At 35.3% G+C, this 17,536-nt stretch overlaps 1 protein-coding gene across 4 annotated transcripts in view; it reads right to left on the bottom strand.

Moving 5' to 3' along the window:
* The window catches only part of LOC107704041 (melanoma inhibitory activity protein 3-like), a 26,324-nt gene extending 9,057 nt beyond the window's left edge, over window positions 1-17,267 (bottom strand). For all 4 annotated transcript variants that reach the window (XM_016506873.1, XM_016506874.1, XM_016506875.1 and 1 more), the window contains exons 1-18: window positions 17,069-17,267; window positions 15,382-15,515; window positions 13,888-13,974; window positions 11,737-13,801; window positions 9,748-10,056; window positions 9,534-9,670; window positions 6,447-6,578; window positions 5,892-5,913; window positions 5,050-5,138; window positions 4,892-4,969; window positions 4,703-4,813; window positions 4,550-4,621; window positions 2,856-2,960; window positions 2,653-2,775; window positions 2,418-2,517; window positions 807-862; window positions 643-733; window positions 416-554 (exon numbers count right to left, since the gene is read on the bottom strand). In XM_016506873.1, the coding sequence (XP_016362359.1) occupies window positions 416-554; window positions 643-733; window positions 807-862; window positions 2,418-2,517; window positions 2,653-2,775; window positions 2,856-2,960; window positions 4,550-4,621; window positions 4,703-4,813; window positions 4,892-4,969; window positions 5,050-5,138; window positions 5,892-5,913; window positions 6,447-6,578; window positions 9,534-9,670; window positions 9,748-10,056; window positions 11,737-13,801; window positions 13,888-13,974; window positions 15,382-15,515; window positions 17,069-17,192 (3,974 nt within the window). In that variant the 5' untranslated portion in view covers window positions 17,193-17,267. The remainder of the gene's footprint in view (window positions 1-415; window positions 555-642; window positions 734-806; window positions 863-2,417; window positions 2,518-2,652; window positions 2,776-2,855; window positions 2,961-4,549; window positions 4,622-4,702; window positions 4,814-4,891; window positions 4,970-5,049; window positions 5,139-5,891; window positions 5,914-6,446; window positions 6,579-9,533; window positions 9,671-9,747; window positions 10,057-11,736; window positions 13,802-13,887; window positions 13,975-15,381; window positions 15,516-17,068) is intronic.
* Window positions 17,268-17,536: the final 269 nt, after the last annotated feature.

Below are 17,536 nucleotides of genomic sequence, written 5' to 3'. Positions count from 1 at the left end.
AATTCTGACTTTTTTTTGAATCTTCAATTCCCCCCAAAACTCAAAACTCGAAATTGCCAGATACAAACTTGCAACTCTAAAAAAAATAAAAAAAAAAAAATAAAAAAAAAAAAGCATTTCCATAGTAATGCAGCCCTAACTGAATGTATCACAATAGATCACAATAATTGGCTTTTTATGGTTGGTCCTTTTGCAGAAAGAAAAACTTAAATGTTATTTCAATTGAAACAACACAATTATTCTACTAGTAGAACACCTTCTGTAGTATTTCATTATATACACACACTAACTAAAACATGGAAATAAAAAAAAATATATTGCAACGCTCCCTGAACTAATGGATCTGATCCATGCACTTCTAAAGGGTTTGATCATGCTAAGATGTGATGTAGTGGTGCACAGTGTGAGCTCTCACTGCTGCAGTGCATTCTCTTTCTGCTGGTAGAGTTCAGTGGTGATTTCCAGCCTCTGCTGCAGGTTCTTGAAATGGTTCTCCAGATGCGTTTTCTCATTGTTCAGATTCATCTGGTCATGCATGACCTTCTGATATTGCTCTACATGAAAACAAAAAACAGTGCATTTAGATGCATATGTGGAAAACCAATCGGAAGATGTTCAAATGAACAATCACAGTCTTCATACCCTCCAGCTCCTGTCTGGCTTTCTGTTCAGCGAGGAGACTTTCCATGTAGCGATTCCTCTCGTCTTCAACAACACCGAGAGTCGCTTTAATCTGCGAAACAGAAACTGCATTAGAAATACGAAGCGTGTTGAATTCTCCTCAAAATTAAATCAGACGCATGTACCCTGGAGACGTCCATCATCTGTTTGATTCGCAGTCTCATGCTGTCCATCTTCTTCTCTGTTGTTCAGAACAGAGGAGAACGTTTCATTTAACCATCTTCAAGCCTCAAGCAGCCTATTGCTTGTATAAAATGGTAGCAAAATGATAAAAGACACGTATAAAAGCCCTAAATGTAGGGCTGCACAATTAAATCACAATAAAACCAAAATTCCTTGTGCGTGAAAACATACTTGGTAATAAAGCTCTTTCTGACTTCTGAAAATCACAAGCGATTTATTAGATTTAACGCTAAAATAAAGCCTCAACGGTTTAACATTTGAAACTGAGGAAATTAAGACAACCATTAGTGTTCTAACATAAAATAAAAAATACATTATTTTTTGCAAATACTGTTTTATTTGCAAAAAATAAAAGGGGGGTGGAAGTCGTGGCCTAATGGTTAGAGAGTCGGACTCGTATGAGCTGCATTTCATCTATACAGATTAATTTTCGAACTTGAAAATCTTTATTGTCCACACGATATTATTATTAAAAATGTATTATTGTTTTTATTATTAAAATGTATTTATTTATTAAAAGCTTTTGTTTGCGTAATATATGTGTGTGTGCTGTGTATATTTATTATGTATATATAAATACACACACATGCATTTTTGAAAATTTTGAAAATATTTACATGTGTATATTTATATTCATAATTTATATTATATATAAATATATAAACAACATTTTTCTTAAATATATACATATGCATATGTTTGTATTTATATAGACATAATATACACAGTATACACACATATATTATCTAAACTTTAATCGTTTGACAGCACTAAATAGTAATAATAATATTATTATTATTATTATATAATCATATTGATAAACTGCAAATTTGTGGCCAAATTGTGCATACAGCTTTTTTACTGCAGCACAAATTATCAGAAAAACTGCAATAATATTTTTCCCAAATCATGCAGCCCTAATTAAATGCATCAACAACAGATCACAATAACTGGCTTTTATGGTTGCCAAGCAACAAAACAATAGAAGCTCATTCTATAAACATTGGGCCTCTTGCAGCATGAAGAACAGAATTGTTATTCAAATTTTGAATTTAAAATTTTTTAAATCTATACTGAAATCTGGCAAATCCAAAATAATTCCATAGAAGAGTGCTTTTTACTTTAGTTCCAAAGTTTTTTTTATGAGTGTGCACTTGTAAGAACCAACTTATTAAAACTTGTTAGGAGTGGATGCTAATTAAATGCCACAGATCATGATTGCATTCTTGGTTACGTTGCTCAACTGATGCAAAAAAACAAAAACAGTTTAAATCAATAGAACAATCTGATAGTTAAGAGTTCTGAAATGGAATGTTGTGATTGACACTTTAAACAATCAGTATCTTGATTATTTCTTCTTTTCTCAGTAGATGACTTTCTGAATTTCTCATGTTTCATCTGTGGATCACGGCAGACTCAGAAATAAAGCATTATGAGTCACTCTAGATGAGAGCATCTGCTGAATGCAAATGAACACAGCTCCCCTGACAAAAGACAAAAAAGCGAAAACTAAATTTAAATAAAACAATTGGGAGTTATAAATAGAGACTGACCAGCATCTTCTCCATTAGACATTTTAGCATCATCTTTCTGTAGTTCTGCAGGATCACCGGCTCCCAGACGGTTGAGCTCTGCAATACAGCTGGACAAAACCTAGACACCAGAGAATCATGGGATACCATGCATTCACGTTGTGATATTTTGGAGAACACACTAGAATTTGTAATCAAATTTAAATAAAGCTCCGCCCGACCACCTGTTTTATAATACGCAACAAGTTTCACTCACATCAATCTCATTCTCCTTGTGCACCAGAGAGTCTTCCAGCTCTTTCTGGGATTTGTGGTAAACTCGGATCTCCTCGCTCAGTTTCTTGTGCTTCTCCTGCCAGTCTTTAGCATCACGGAGGAGCTGTCAGAACATAAATATCATTCGATTCAAGCTGACACTGATGCATGAATGAGATGTACAGCTCTGACAGCAGGACTCACAGATTTCTTCTGCTCTTTTAAAGCACCGTTTTCTTTCTCAAAGGACAGAACCTGAGCCTTAAGAGCATCTTCTCTGAGTTTGGCTTCATCCATGAGGACATGAACCTGTTATCAAATCAAAACAAACCCAAAGAGACGCAAAACATTTAATACCTTCATCTTTAGGACATGAGGGAACTAAATCAAATGTTCAGATACATCTTCAAATGACTACAAAACAGGGTTATGGTAAACTAAAACTAAAATTTAAACCTTTAAAAATGTTACCTGAAATAAATGTAACTAAAGTAAAAAAGTACTTTTTGGAATTTTATTCCCCAGCTTGCTGACAAGGCAAAATTTCTCATTGTTTAACTTGCTGTACTAAAATAACGTAATTTGAAAAAAAAAGTTAATTAAAAATTAAAGCTGTGTGTGTGTATAATTATTTGCAAAAAATAAAAGTGGGGTGGAAGTCGTGGCCTAATGGTTAGAGAGTCGGACTCGTAACCCAAAGGTTGCGATGATAATGAAGTTACACTAAAATATCTAAAATGTTTTTAAATATTATTAAAATATTATATTAAATATATTATTAAATAAATTAAAATATTACTACTACTACCTAACTTGCTGTACTAAAATAACGTAATTTGAAAAAAAAAGTTAATTAAAAATTAAAGCTGTGTGTGTGTATAATATATATATAATTTTTTTTTTAATGTTAGCAACCAAATTACTAAAACTAACTAAAATTAAAAAGGAAAATACATTAAACCAATTCAAATAATGAATAAAAACTATAATAGTATCTCAATGATACTAAAATAACACTACAAATGCATTTAGGTCATTTTACAGAAAAATCCCTACAAATCCAAGGATATAATAATTTAATAAATTATCACAAATCATAAATTATCAATTTTGTTGATAATGTTCAATGATGATAAAAAATGCATTCAAAAACTACTGAAAAAGAAAATGGTCTTAGCATTTTCATTATTTAGAAAAAACAATAAAGTGCAATGAAAAATGTATCAAAAAAATGTATGGACTAATTTTTAACCACTTTTGTGGACTGATTCAAATGTTGATATATGATTGATTTAGACAAAACTCCTGCATATAAGGAAGGGATGAGCAATAAACAATAAATTATGATATTCTCAAACTGTAGTTGATTATTAATATATATATATAAAATGGAAGAATTCAATTTCAAAATTCACTGGAACAAAAAATATACAAAAAATTTATATTTAAATTATACAGAAATTATAAACTGCAATAAACCTAATTTATCTTCTTTTTTTTTTCACTCATTTAAAAGCAATTTATAGCTGCTAAAACATTTACCAGCTGGACATAAATACAAAAATGTCAATTCATTACAGAAATATGCATACATTTTCAAAATGGACTTTTCCAAGTCTGTTTTAAAATACTCTGGTTTTGCTCTGACAGTAGGAATCCTTATTTAATTATTCACTCAATGCAGTTGCTTCTCTCTCTTCATGATTGTTAGTCTAAAAAACAAGCAGTTGTAGGATAACCTGTCAATGTTAGCAACAGTAACCAAGTATCAATGCATGATGTTTGTTATGGAATGATTGTTCGAGTCACTTCATTTGTTTTGCATAACCGTGACAATAAATGGAAATCTATAATGGCTAACAAATTGATGTCAGATCAATGTATCCAGCACAAATTACCTTTGCACGCTCCTCATCATAGCTCTTCAGTGTTTTCTGGTATTTCTCGATTCTCTGGTGCATTTTGGCAATCTTCGTTTGAGAGAAAAACAAAAAGGTTATGAAAAATCTGCTTCACACTGGCAAAAAAAAATTAAAGAAATCAAAGCTTACCTTCTCATTAAGATTTGAATTTTCTTCCTGCGTGTCCACTATTTTCTGGTTGAGCTGTGAAACGCTCCCAGACATCTGCTCCCACTGGCTCTGGAGCTTCTGGTGATGGTTCTAGTCAGAAAAACAACAAACCACATTATACTAATGTGCACAGTGATGAAACTGAGATTGTGATGGATGAGGATTCACCTTCAGCCCTTTCACTTCTTGTTGGCTGGAACTCAGTGATTTCTCAGAGTTCTTCAGCAGTTCTTCGCGCTCTTTTATCTGCAAGGAGACAAACGATCAGCTTCATCAGCCTTTACTGAAAACAATAAGCCTGTCAAAGACGAGCGAATGAAATTTACCATGCCGTTTAATTCTGTGATCTTGTTAGCAGCATCAGATTTCTCGTTGAGAAGCTGCTGGATCTTGTCTCGAAGCTGCTTTTCAGTTACTGTGGAAAATAAGATGTTGCAAAATATATTTAAAAAGTAAAGAAAATATTCTAAGAGGCTTTAAGAACACTCCCAATTACTACAAAAGAATTAAGATAATTTTACAGAAAAATACCCTACATATTAAGGTGAAAATAACAATACATTATTATGAATTATTCAATTTTGCTATTAATAACTAATATTACAATATTCAATGACGATTTAATGATGGAAAGTAAACTATAAACTACATTGAAACAAATTTATCAAAAAATAAAATAACGTTCATATTTATTTGAGCAAGTGCAATCTCGACTATTAAAAAAACTTCTAGCTGATAAAATTAGATATTATAACATACATTTAAAAAATATTATATATTTTTCTTCTCCATTAGACAAATTAAAGAAATAATGTAAATTATATTTTGCAAATAACTTGCTTGTTTTCATATTATTTAATCATGCACTATTGCCTATTTTCACATAACCAGAACATTAAATATATTATAAATTATAAGTTCTCCAACATGTGATTTTGATGGACACAAACCAAATGATCAGCTAATTTAAAAAAATCTGACAACAGCGCAAAAATACATTTTCATGACGACTAAAAACTGTAAAAACTGACAAATTATTAAAGTACAAAATATAACAGTACCACAGCATGTATGTGCCGTCATATCAACCAACCCTAAGAGATCTTAATGAGATAAAATGAATATTTAGCTGATATCTCAATCATGATGAGCCTGAGAAGTGACTTACATTGATATGTTCTGCCTTTGATCTAGAGAAGAAAAGAAGAGTTGAATGACACTGATTAGATTGAATCATTTACAAAAGAATGAAAACATTAAAGGGGTAGTTCACCCAAAAATGAAACATTTGATGTTTATCTGCTTACCCCCAGGGCATCCAAGATGTAGGTGCATTATTTCTTCAGTAGAACACAAATGATGATTTTTAACTCCAGCCGCTGCCTCAAGGAAGTTGGACATAGAGGTAAAAAATGATATAAATACTGTTCGGTTTCTCGCACAAACCGATCGTTTCGTGTCTTAGGACATCAATGTGTCGTCACGAGCCGCAGGGTTTAATTTGGATTTGTCTGTGCATGTTTTTTTTACTCTCATAGATTTTGTTACCATTGCCATGCATTATACGACTGATAGACTGCAACGGCTGGAGTTAAAAATCATAATATGTGTTCTACTGAAGAAACAAAGTCACCTACATCTTGGATGCCCTGGGGGTAAGCAGATAAACATCACATTTTCATTTTTGGGTGAACTATTCCTTTAATCACAAAGTGATTCTTACAGCAAGAATGGTCCTCCAGAAGAACATCAGTACTGTGAGGGCCCCGGCAACCACCGTAGCAACCACCGGCTCCCAGGGGACTCCGTGGAAATTGGGACCCGGTCGCCATTCCTCCGGAAGAGCAGTGATCACCTAATCGAAGGAAAAACACACAAAATATCATCAGTTTTATGATAATTACTGAAACAACTACTAAACTTGACTACTTGGTTTCTATGGAAGCCTGTTTTTATCAAGGGATATAAAAATAAAAAAAAGCTAATTGTGACTTTTTAATCTTACAATTGTGACTTTTATTCTCGCAATTGAGTTACATTTCACAATTGTGAGAAAACAAGTCAGAAGTGTGAGATCTAAACTTGGAATTGTGGGATATAAACTCAGAATTGAGACAAACTCAGAATTGTGAGATATAAACTTAAAAAAAAAAAAAAAGAGAAAAAAAAAGCTGAAAACAAATTGTCAAGATATAAACTCAGAATTGAGACAAACTCAGAATTGTGAGATATAAACTTAAAAAAAAAAAAAAGAGAAAAAAAAAGCTGAAAAAAAATTGTCAAGATATAAACTCAGAATTAAGATTTTTTTTCCTTTGAGTTTACATTCCGCAATTCTGTTATTTCATTTCCACCAGAGAATAAAAATGTCGTTGCGATTTTCTTGTTTTTTCTCTTACAACTCCGACTTTCATTTTTGCAATTCTGAGTTATCACGCCATTCTGACTTTTTCCGCAATTCTTCAAATTCAGACTTTTTTCTTGCAAGTTCACATTTACATGAATTTCCCATTTACATTGAGTTTATATTTAAACTTTTTTTTTTTTAATGCAGAATTGTGAGTTTACCTCTCTTTTTTTGTTTCCAACATGGAATATTATACAGTATATACAATTTTTTAAGAAATTGTTACTTTTTCTCTCACAATTTGCAAATGTATCTCTCATAATTCTGACTTTACATTCTACAAATCTGACTTTATAGTTCACATTTCTCACAGAATTGTGAGTTAAAAAGTCACAATTTCTTATGTACCGCTTTATCCTGTGGTGGAAACAAGCTTCCATCGGTTTCACCGCCTCACAGGTGAACCTTTCAGTTTAATTAGCAGGCCCGGATATCAAATCTGTGACCGTTTCGGATCAATTTATGCCCTTTTTAAGACTTACATTGACAAATCTGAAGCAAGCAAGTCTATTTAAGCACTGACCTTTGTCACCAGCCACATGCAGCAGAAACACAACACTAGGCGTTTACTGGACTTTCACCTCTGATGAAACCCATTCACCTAAAGCCTACAATAAGCACTTACAACTCCATTTAAAAGAGCCTTGGGGTTTTATACGATCCTTAATGGACTTAACTCACTGGGATTGCTATGAGAGCTGGATGAGAAGGGCTCAAAATACAGCACTATGTCATTATTACACAACTACTGCATGGATATTATACTGATCTAGTGTATGAATGATGGATTGCAAGCAGTTTAAGTCGTTATAAATCATACAGTTCAATCCTGAAGGCAGTGATCCGAGTCTAGAGAGTTACTAAACACTTACTTCCTGAAGTCTGGACAGGATGAAGACGAAAAAGGCTGTGTTTTCTATCTCAGCTGGTGGAGAGGTAAGGCTCAGCTGTGAATCCATTCTCTTAAAACTTATTTAGCAGAGTAAGTTAACCGAGCGCTCCTCAGAGACGGAGGTTGAAGCCGATAAACACGGTATAAATGGCGGACCGTTGGCTCATATCGGGAAACCGGTGTTTTCTGATATAAAACCGCTTTGCTTTCAAAGCGAATATATATATTTAAGCTGTATATAGAAGGACAGCACATATATACAATTAGTATGTTCTGAAATCGCGGCTGGAGGAAGATCAGCGTTGATCTCTCTCAACACGTCAACATTTCAAACCGCTGAGCTAAGTCTCTCTCGCGCAGAGCAGTGCGTCCACTCTGATCATGTGACGCTAGCGGCGGCCTCTGATTGGTTACGCCTGGTGAGCGCAAGAGGAGCTCCTATTTAGCTGTGATGCTAGCGGGTTGAAAGATTATCAACTTGAATAAACGACGCTTCAGTGAATATGTCGTATGTAAGGCAGCGATATTTCGTTGAAATTATTTGGAATTTAATCTACTTAAGGTTCCATGCATATAGTTGTCTCGAATAGAGTTTAATGAACAGGTTTAGCATGAAGCCCTATTGGATTTCATTCACGTATACCTCTATCTACACCGTCAGCTCAGCTGTCACGTGACCTGAAGCGGAAGTGACCCGTCGTGACGAAAACTTTAATGTCCATCTTATAAAACAACTTTTGATCTCATAAAACACTAAAGAAATATATTATTAGGTCTACTTAAGGAACATGCATTCCTTTATGAAAATATTTCGACAGAAAAACCCTCTAAATTCAGTCATATAGGGGATATATTTGCCTCTTTTTTCTTTTTATACTTTGCATTTTTTTTTTATTATTTGATTTTTTTTTATTATTTTAAATTAGATAGATAGATAGATTGATAGAGAGTAAGTGGAGTAATAGGTCTCTGCTATATTAAATGCATGATATATATCTGAATTTTTAATTTAGAGGCAGCTTAAAATTAAGGAACAGCTAAAAAGGAATAGTTCGAGCCAAAACACCAGCAACAACACTAACAAACACAACCACAAATGACTCCAGAAACCATTCCAGAAACATTTCTCAAATTGCTAGTTTGCTTCTCAGAATCCCAGAACCACGTAAACTCCACCAGAAAACAATCCTGTCATTAATATCACACCAATTACTCGTGCAACCCGAGTTCAGTCTGCCAACGGTTAACAAGACTTATAATGAACACATTACCGCATGTTAAAGATCCCAAACATTCTCGTATGAAAGTTTCTTTAAACTCAAGTTAAAATATCTCTGAAAAGGAGTTTAGTGATTTGGAATAGAGAAAGTTCATTTTATCAGTTCTAAACTCACTTGTTTTAACTGCACTGACTGTAGTTTACACACTAATGTCTGTTATAGCATCTCTTGCATTATTGCATTAATGTGTTTCTTATGGGCCTTAATGTCTTAAAATATGGTCTTACTCACAATTTCTCCGTACACTCCAAGATATTCTTTGACGAGAAGCACAAAACCCCAAAGGTCATCTGAAGTTGAGGAGCTGGAGGAATCACTGCTTGCTTCAGTGTCGTGGAAATCAGAGACACTTGGAGACTCCAGTGAGCCTGGTGATAGAAAACAACAGTTTTAGCTAAATATATGCAACAACAATTATTAAAATTGAAGGAAAACTCTGACACACCTGAAGATGGATCCACTTCAAAGTGAAAGCCGATGTCCACTGGGTTCTCCAAAATAGCATGAGGCCCCTTTTGAATCTCCTCAGTGTCTTCAAACCCTATCTGGGCATCTTTATTTCTGTTGAAATGGCCCCCGTCCTCCTCCAGACCCACGTCTTTAGTGCGAGACAAGTCTTCGTTCATATTTAATTCAGAATTCAGAATCACTTCAGAGTCATTCTGCTCCTCGTGCGTTTCAGGACTCTTGGGTGGTTCGGTCATTTCGATGTCACTCTCCAAAGCCTTCACCTCTTCAGAGTCGACTTTTTCATCTGGAAAAAAAAGTGCATAAAGATATTGAATAAAACATTAACCCTGTATGGCCTGACATTTGAAATATGACATTTTTGAAATGGAACAGTTTATTGAACCTTTACACAAAATATTAAAAAGAAAAGAAATGTTTGCATTTTGTTGAGAATTATAGGCTTTTATGGCTCATATAGTATGATATAGCGAGAATATGGAGGGGAAAAAATCATCTCAATTTTATTCAGAGGCCCAACATGAGCAAACATATGCAATTTGGTGCAGATGCTGATATTTATATGAACAAAAAGTGATGAAATTCTGATGCTTGTAATGAAAATCAACTGATATCTTTATAACAGCAGATACTTACAGTACGTAAAATGATAGAAATATCAGTTGTCACTCTATATCTCCAATAATATGTCTTAGTAAGATGAGATTTAAATGATCAAAACATATAATGCAATACAAAGATGATTGAGAGACGAACAAATAAACGTTCCTCAAAAGCCTGTTGATCCCGTTTGAAAAAAAAAAATCAAGTAAACTTAGGCTTTTCAGTCCAGTAAGTGTTCATCTTGAAATATAAGTTATTCTTATGTTTGCTTAAAGGGGTCATATGATGCGATTTCAATTTTTCGTTGTTTGTCATTTCTCCGATCACAAATGCAGACATGGTTTTATGTTTACGCGGCGCGATGCAATGCAACGTGTAAAAAGACAGTATAAGTCATTATAATCCGTAATTATGTCCCCACTGGATGCAACAAATGCCTCGTTTGTAATGGATTTTCATGTTTTTGTCTCTCGTCGCTCCGGCCGGACAGGGCATCACAATATGGTCAACTTCGTGCTGTGGATCGCCGGATCGGCTTTCACCGTGGACGAAGCGGAGTCCAGCCCGGAGTTGTCACATGTGATTGCCGCAAGCCTCCTTTGTCGAATCCGCCGGCCGCCGCTCACTCAAGCCGACAGTGTGTGACGCTGTGTTTCATTGTCGCCACAAAGAACCTTTTGTGAAACAGAAAGGTTCTTCAGATGTTAAAGGTTCTTTATGGAACCATTTAGACAAAAAGGTTCTTCTATGGCATCGTGAAGCACCTTTATTTTTAAGAGTGTAAGGGGTATAACATTTCCGTCACACGCTTGAGGTATTCGGCCAATCACAACGCACTGGATAGCTGGCCAATCAGAGCACACCTCGCTTTTTCAGACCGATGAGCTTTGTAAAACTCAACGCGTTTCAGAAAGGCGGGGCATAGAGGAAAAACAATAATGTACAGTATGTGGAAAATAATGTGTTTTTTTAACCTAAAACCACATAAACACATTTCATTACACCAAATACACCAAATAATGTTCTTTTTAGCAACATCATATGACCCCTTTAATTAAATCAGTAAAGATCTGACAGCAAAAGGACACGTGATGCACGAGCTGAAATGCCTTAAATGCCTTTTTTACTTGCTACGAAATCGAAACTATCAATCTGGCACCAGATGTGGTAGATTGCGTGCAACAGGTTTAACAGCAAAGATTTAATCATTTAGAGGCATTTGAAATATGATGCAGTAGATTTTATAGGGTTAAAACAAAGCAAACAGCATATGATTTTAGGTGAAACCTGAAATGAATCATAAAAACAACCACTAATTACGCTTTGGAAAGATGAGCATTGCTTTTAGTACTGCTTAAATGACCTGTTTCAGATGCAAGCAGTTCTTCCTCGACCAACGGTGCGCTGTCACTGGCCGCTGAATATTTCTGTCGTAAAGCGAAAACGATCTCCTGGAAAGCGTCTAAGATGGCAGCCTCAAAATCATACGCTTCCGGCTCCTTCTGCTGAGATTTCCGCTCTCTTTCATTCAATATGTCCTCTGTGGCGTCGAGAATCGAGTTCTCCGAGGCCTCCATGATCTGGTCCAGCGTTCGCTCGATTTCCTCCGTGTCCGTCTGCAGCTCTCTGGCAGACTTCATCTCCAGATCTAGATCAGAAAACATGGCCTCGATTTTGAACAGGTTCTTCAGTCCAAAATACTTCTGCATGCGCTCCATGTCCTCGTCCTTCAGGTGATCCCGTAAGATTGTGAGCCTCAGCACGTTATCGCTGTATTCAGGCTCCTCGGGAGGAAGACGAAGCGCGTCCTTTTCTTCTTGTTTTGTGGGCTTTTCGCTTTGTTGGGATTCGATCAATTGATTGCCTTCAGGTTGTTGGTTTTCTTTAAGTTGATGCATGTCTTCTGTGAGCTGAGGTTTAGAAGAAAGAAGAGCGTTTTCATCCTCTAAAAGCTCTTCGGCAACTTCATCCACGTCCTCTTCATCTTCATCATCTTCAGGACCCTGTTGTTCCGATTCCAGTGTGTTTTTCAGTAGATTCACGAGTTCGTTCTTCACTTTATCGATCTGTTCCTCCGTTTGGTCAAATAGAGGTGCAGTTTCTGGGCTTTCTGTTACAAGTTCCTCCTTTAACTTCTCATCTTCGCCAATCGATTCACTCGCTTTTTCGCTGTTGTTCGTAAGTGCATCCTGAGGATCGTCTGCAATATTTTCATTCTTGTTCATGCTGGCCTTCTGAAGAAGGTCTTCACTGTTTTCCATCTTGTTCGTGTCCAACTTCTTTGGATCATGTTCTTCAGTGATTTCACTAACTTTTAATGCCGGCGGTGCTTTTCCGGACTCAGTGTGCGTTTCCAGTGCTGGTTCAGATGGGACGTTTTCGCTCGCATCCGAAGGAGTTTTAGCGTCTTGTGGAAGATGAGAAGATTCTGGGATTTTAATGTTTATGGCTTCATCTGCATTAGCCAGTTCTTCAAAATCACTTTGTGCATGCGTGACCTCAAGACCAGCTTGTTCTTCAACATCAGCAGCTGAAAGTGGCGCTTTGGTGAGTTCCTCAAGAGATTCAGTCTCTTGTGTTTCACCTTCATGCTCTGTTTTGAAAGCATCTTTAAAGCTTGACCTGTCCTCATCCTCGAGTGTTTTCTCTGGTGTTTGTAGTGGTATATCTTTATCGTTTAGCTCTGTTTTAGCAGGTTCTTCATGTGCTACGTCTAAACCTGCTGTTTGTGTTTCAAGTGGCTCAAAATCAGAGTCACTTTGGTTGTGCAAAAGTTCAGAATAATCAATATCTTGCGCATCAGAATCTGATGGTTCTGTTTCTACATCCTCTGAAATGACCTCAGCATCTTGGTTTATTGGAATATCTTCTGTCTCTTCTGTTAGTGCATCTTTAGATTCCGATATCGGTTCTGATGGAACATCTGTCTTTGGCTGAACGCTATCAGAGTCCTCTTCAGTAGATTTCAGTAATGTGTCTGTTTCAGGAGCTTCTACAGATTCTGAATCAACTGCCTTTGAATCAAGAATCGATTCTGAATCTCCTGACTCTGATTCAAGATGTGATGCTGATTCTGAATCAACTGCCACTGATTCAACAAGGAATGATGATTCTGAATCTACGGACTTTGATTCATGAACCGATTGTGATTCTGAATCAACTGACTCGGATTCAAGAATCGATGTTGATTCTGAATCGAATAACTCTGATTCAAGAATCGATGTTGATTCGATATCTAATGACTCTGATTCAAGAGTCTCCACTGATTCTGTCGTTGTCATTTCAGATGCATCTTCATTCTGAGCTGGTTCTTTTGATTCTTCTGTTGAATTCTCGTTTTCTAGCAACAATGTGCTGCCTAATAACACATCTATGTCATAGCTTTCAAATTTATCGAGCCCAGTCTCAAAGCAAACAAAATCTGTTTCCTGAAATGGGAAAGAAAGATTCATGTTAACCAAATGTCACATCAAAAACGACCATACATCAGTCAATATTAACCACACCGACTTACCTCTGTAGGTACCTCCAATTCTTTATCAGTATATATATGATTTATATTAAGATAGTCCTTTGGGAAATAACCAAAGTGGTTTCCAACCTATGCAAATAGAGGAAGAGGGAAAAAGTGATCAGTTTTTGCGCTGCAGTATAACAGTGTTTACAGAAACCATAAAATCATAAAAACAGTAAAAGCAAAAATAAAATAGAACCAAAAGAATAAGAAAATAAAATACATATAATGAAAAAACAGAATAATATGCATAAAACAAGGCAGTCTGCACTTATATTTTACAACTTTGTACATGTATATATTTTTTCATATATTTCCTCTCTCATTCCAAAGAAAAGTATTAAAAACAATTAAAGAAAAAAAGAGAGTTCAATAAACTGCAGCACAAAGCACACACAAACACTGGGTAAAATAGTCCATTTTAATTAGATTTACTGTTTATTGTATACTTCAACTTTAGCTGTTTAAATTAATTTGTTTCATTAAGTTTATGGTAACACATTGATTTGTTGAAGGTGGTGTGGATGTTAGTAGTTGCTTAAAGGAATAGTTCACCCAAAAATGAAAATTTGCCCAAAAAAAAAAAAATGTATGGGAACAGATTTGGAGAAATGTAGCATTGCATCAGTGTCTCAGCAATGGATGCTCTGCAGTGAATGGGTGCCGTCAGAATGCGAGTCCAAACAGCTGATAAAAACATCACAGTAATCCACAAGTAATCCACACCACTCCAGTCCATGTTTTTAAGAAACAAATCCATCAAGATGTTTTGAAATTGAAATCATTGCTTCTGGCCAAAATGAAAGTCCATAATCCAAATTCCAAAATAATGCTTTCTTCTGTGAAAAAGACCATCCTCTGTTGTCTCTCACATCAAAATCCACACATATATTTGTTTAAAACTGTTTTGGCTTGTAAACGGTGCTTGATCTGTGCAGATTTCTCTCCTGATTCAGACCTGATTTCACTGGAGGAAGCGTTATTATGGACTCATATTTTAGCCAGAAGCAATGGTTTGAAAACACCGTAATTATAGTTTGTTTGTTTTTTTATCAGAAACATGCAGCTTTTCACTTCTCATGATGTTAAATGATGGACTGGAGTGGTGTGGATTACTTGTGGATTATTGTGATGTTTTTATCAGCTGTTTGGACTCTCATTCTGACGGCACCCATTCACTGCAGAGCATCCATTGCTGAGACACTGATGCAATGCTGCATTTCTACAAACCTGATGAAGAAACAAACTCATCCTAATCTTGAATGACCTGAAGGTGTGTAAATTTACAGAAAATTGTCATATTTGTGTGAATTATTCCTTTAACACATTTCTCTGCTACTGAAGATTTGTGCATGATATTTATTTAGTTGGGCGACAGATATGTAGACTGTTTGAGATGATAAAGTAATACTAATCAAATACTGGCATCCGACTACATCATCAGCAACACCCAAAATCATCAAACAATCAATCAATGATTAACAGGTTACTTACACTACCAGCCCACACATCCGATCTCTGCCCTGAGAGTTTATAATATACATATATCGTCTCTCCTTTCTTAAAAGAGAGAAACCGGCAGTCCGGCCCCGTGAAATCCTTGGCGGCCTTCCCTCTGCCGAGAAGCACTAGAGAGACACAAAAAACATGTTAGGATGAAAACTACTCACTTTATGTTAAAATTCTGAAAGCTTACCATATACAGTGTTCTGTATGAAAGTTGCATGAAAAATGTTAGATTTGTGCTTACTTTAACTTCATATGACTTAGAATCGAATGCAATATGGCATAAAAAAACATTGTGATTAATTCATTCTAATTTGCATTAAAAATTACGCATATTAAAGAAACAATGCAACAAATTGTAAGGGTCCTAAATGGGAATTTATTTAAGCGAAATATATCTTTAATTTCTTGAACTGGATATTTTTGGAGAGTTTTTGTGAGATTCACAAAGGTTGAATGAAGAAATTTTGTGTGTTGAATGTTTTGCAATTGTGTGATGAAATAGTACTGCGTGCATTTTTTTTAACCATTTAATGATAATGTCAATTCAAAATTTCTGATGAAAGTGGTGCTACAAGTAATAATGAAAATTATCTTTAATTGCAAATACATCTAAGTACAATCTAAGGAAAGAGGGATTGGGAATGATTATAATATTTACTGTAGAAGACTAGTATTTTTAACAGGAAAAATATATATATAAAAATGCTATAGTTAAAATTTGGTTAACTAAATTAAGTTGCATTACCATATAAAATAAAAATATTTCATATTTTAAAAGACAATATATCTGATATTTTAGAGTTTATTTTTATATGTTTAAACTTTAGTTTTACAGTAAAATCTAGTAAGAACACCTACATTTTTTTAAATACGTAACAATAAAATTATTACAGTGCTGTTTTTACGTAAAAAATAAACACGGTTTTTATTCTTTGTGAATTAATAATTCATACATCACAGAGAGATATATATCTCAACAACATCAGAAAGAATTATGTTTTTTTTCCAGTCGACCACTAATGGACAATGCACATTTTGTTTTATTATTTCTACTGAATTTTACGTAAAATAAAAATAAAAAATCGTACAAGACTACATAAAGTGTTCAGTTCAATTCTCAAATGGTAAACATATTATTAAACTGCAATGCAATATAGCAGATACTTGCATTATGCATATATTGATATTATTTCAGTTTGCGTGCATTCCACTCTAAATATAGAGAAAAATTTGTTTTTTGTCATCAACAGATCAACCTAATCCATCTCAAACTTGAACAATCGAATCACGCAGGCTGATTGTAAATAACGACCTTCCGAATCAAGCAATCGGTCTGTTTTACATGGCGATATGCAACCAGGCCTTATAATTTAACATTATTAACTGTTTCAGCATTTGGTCGTAACATATTAAAAGCATAAAACATGGTTGATTAAAGAACCATATTGAGTGTACAGTGTGTTTATGCTGTTAGCTCGACTGGCTAAACTGAGCTCAGTATCAACAAGCAGGATCTTCAATATCAACCCTCCACGCAGCATAAAAACCCGCTTCTTATTAAATTAATTTACTGTTGCATTTGTTACAACGTTACAGTATCCCGCGGCAGCGGCGATGCGGCCTTTATGACGTCAGCAGCAGCATCCTGATACAAAGTTCCAGAGATACTCACTGCTGCATTCTTCATCGGCGCATCGCTTCAGGTCCGAGAAGCGCTGCTCCGCGCTGCTCCGAAGAAAACACGCGTACAGAACAAGCGTAAAAACATAATAAAAGCAGGGCTTCGGTGCAGCCATGCTGGCAGCTGTTGATCACGGAGCCGCTGCCGACACGTCAGCAGATCCGAAGCGAACCGAGAGGAGAAGAGAACAGCCGGAGTCATGTTACAGAGCGCTTAAAGAGACCGCAGCACCAAAACAACAGACCACGCATGCGCAGGGCTATATCAGCACGCACAAGACATGCTTTTTAGAATGTTTGATACGTTTTACCATATATATATTTTTTTTTATTAGTGTTTTTTTTTTCAGGTGCATTGTTGCATAAAGTATTTGATCATAAACACAGTAATGTTTGGGACAAGAAACAATAAACATTATAAATAGATAGATATATAGATAGATAGATAGATATATAGATA

Source organism: Sinocyclocheilus anshuiensis, unplaced genomic scaffold (genome assembly GCF_001515605.1).
Source record: "Sinocyclocheilus anshuiensis isolate Anshui unplaced genomic scaffold, SAMN03320099.WGS_v1.1 scaffold534, whole genome shotgun sequence".
Taxonomy (NCBI): domain Eukaryota; kingdom Metazoa; phylum Chordata; class Actinopteri; order Cypriniformes; family Cyprinidae; genus Sinocyclocheilus; species Sinocyclocheilus anshuiensis.
This window is presented reverse-complemented; position numbering and strand designations above follow the sequence as displayed.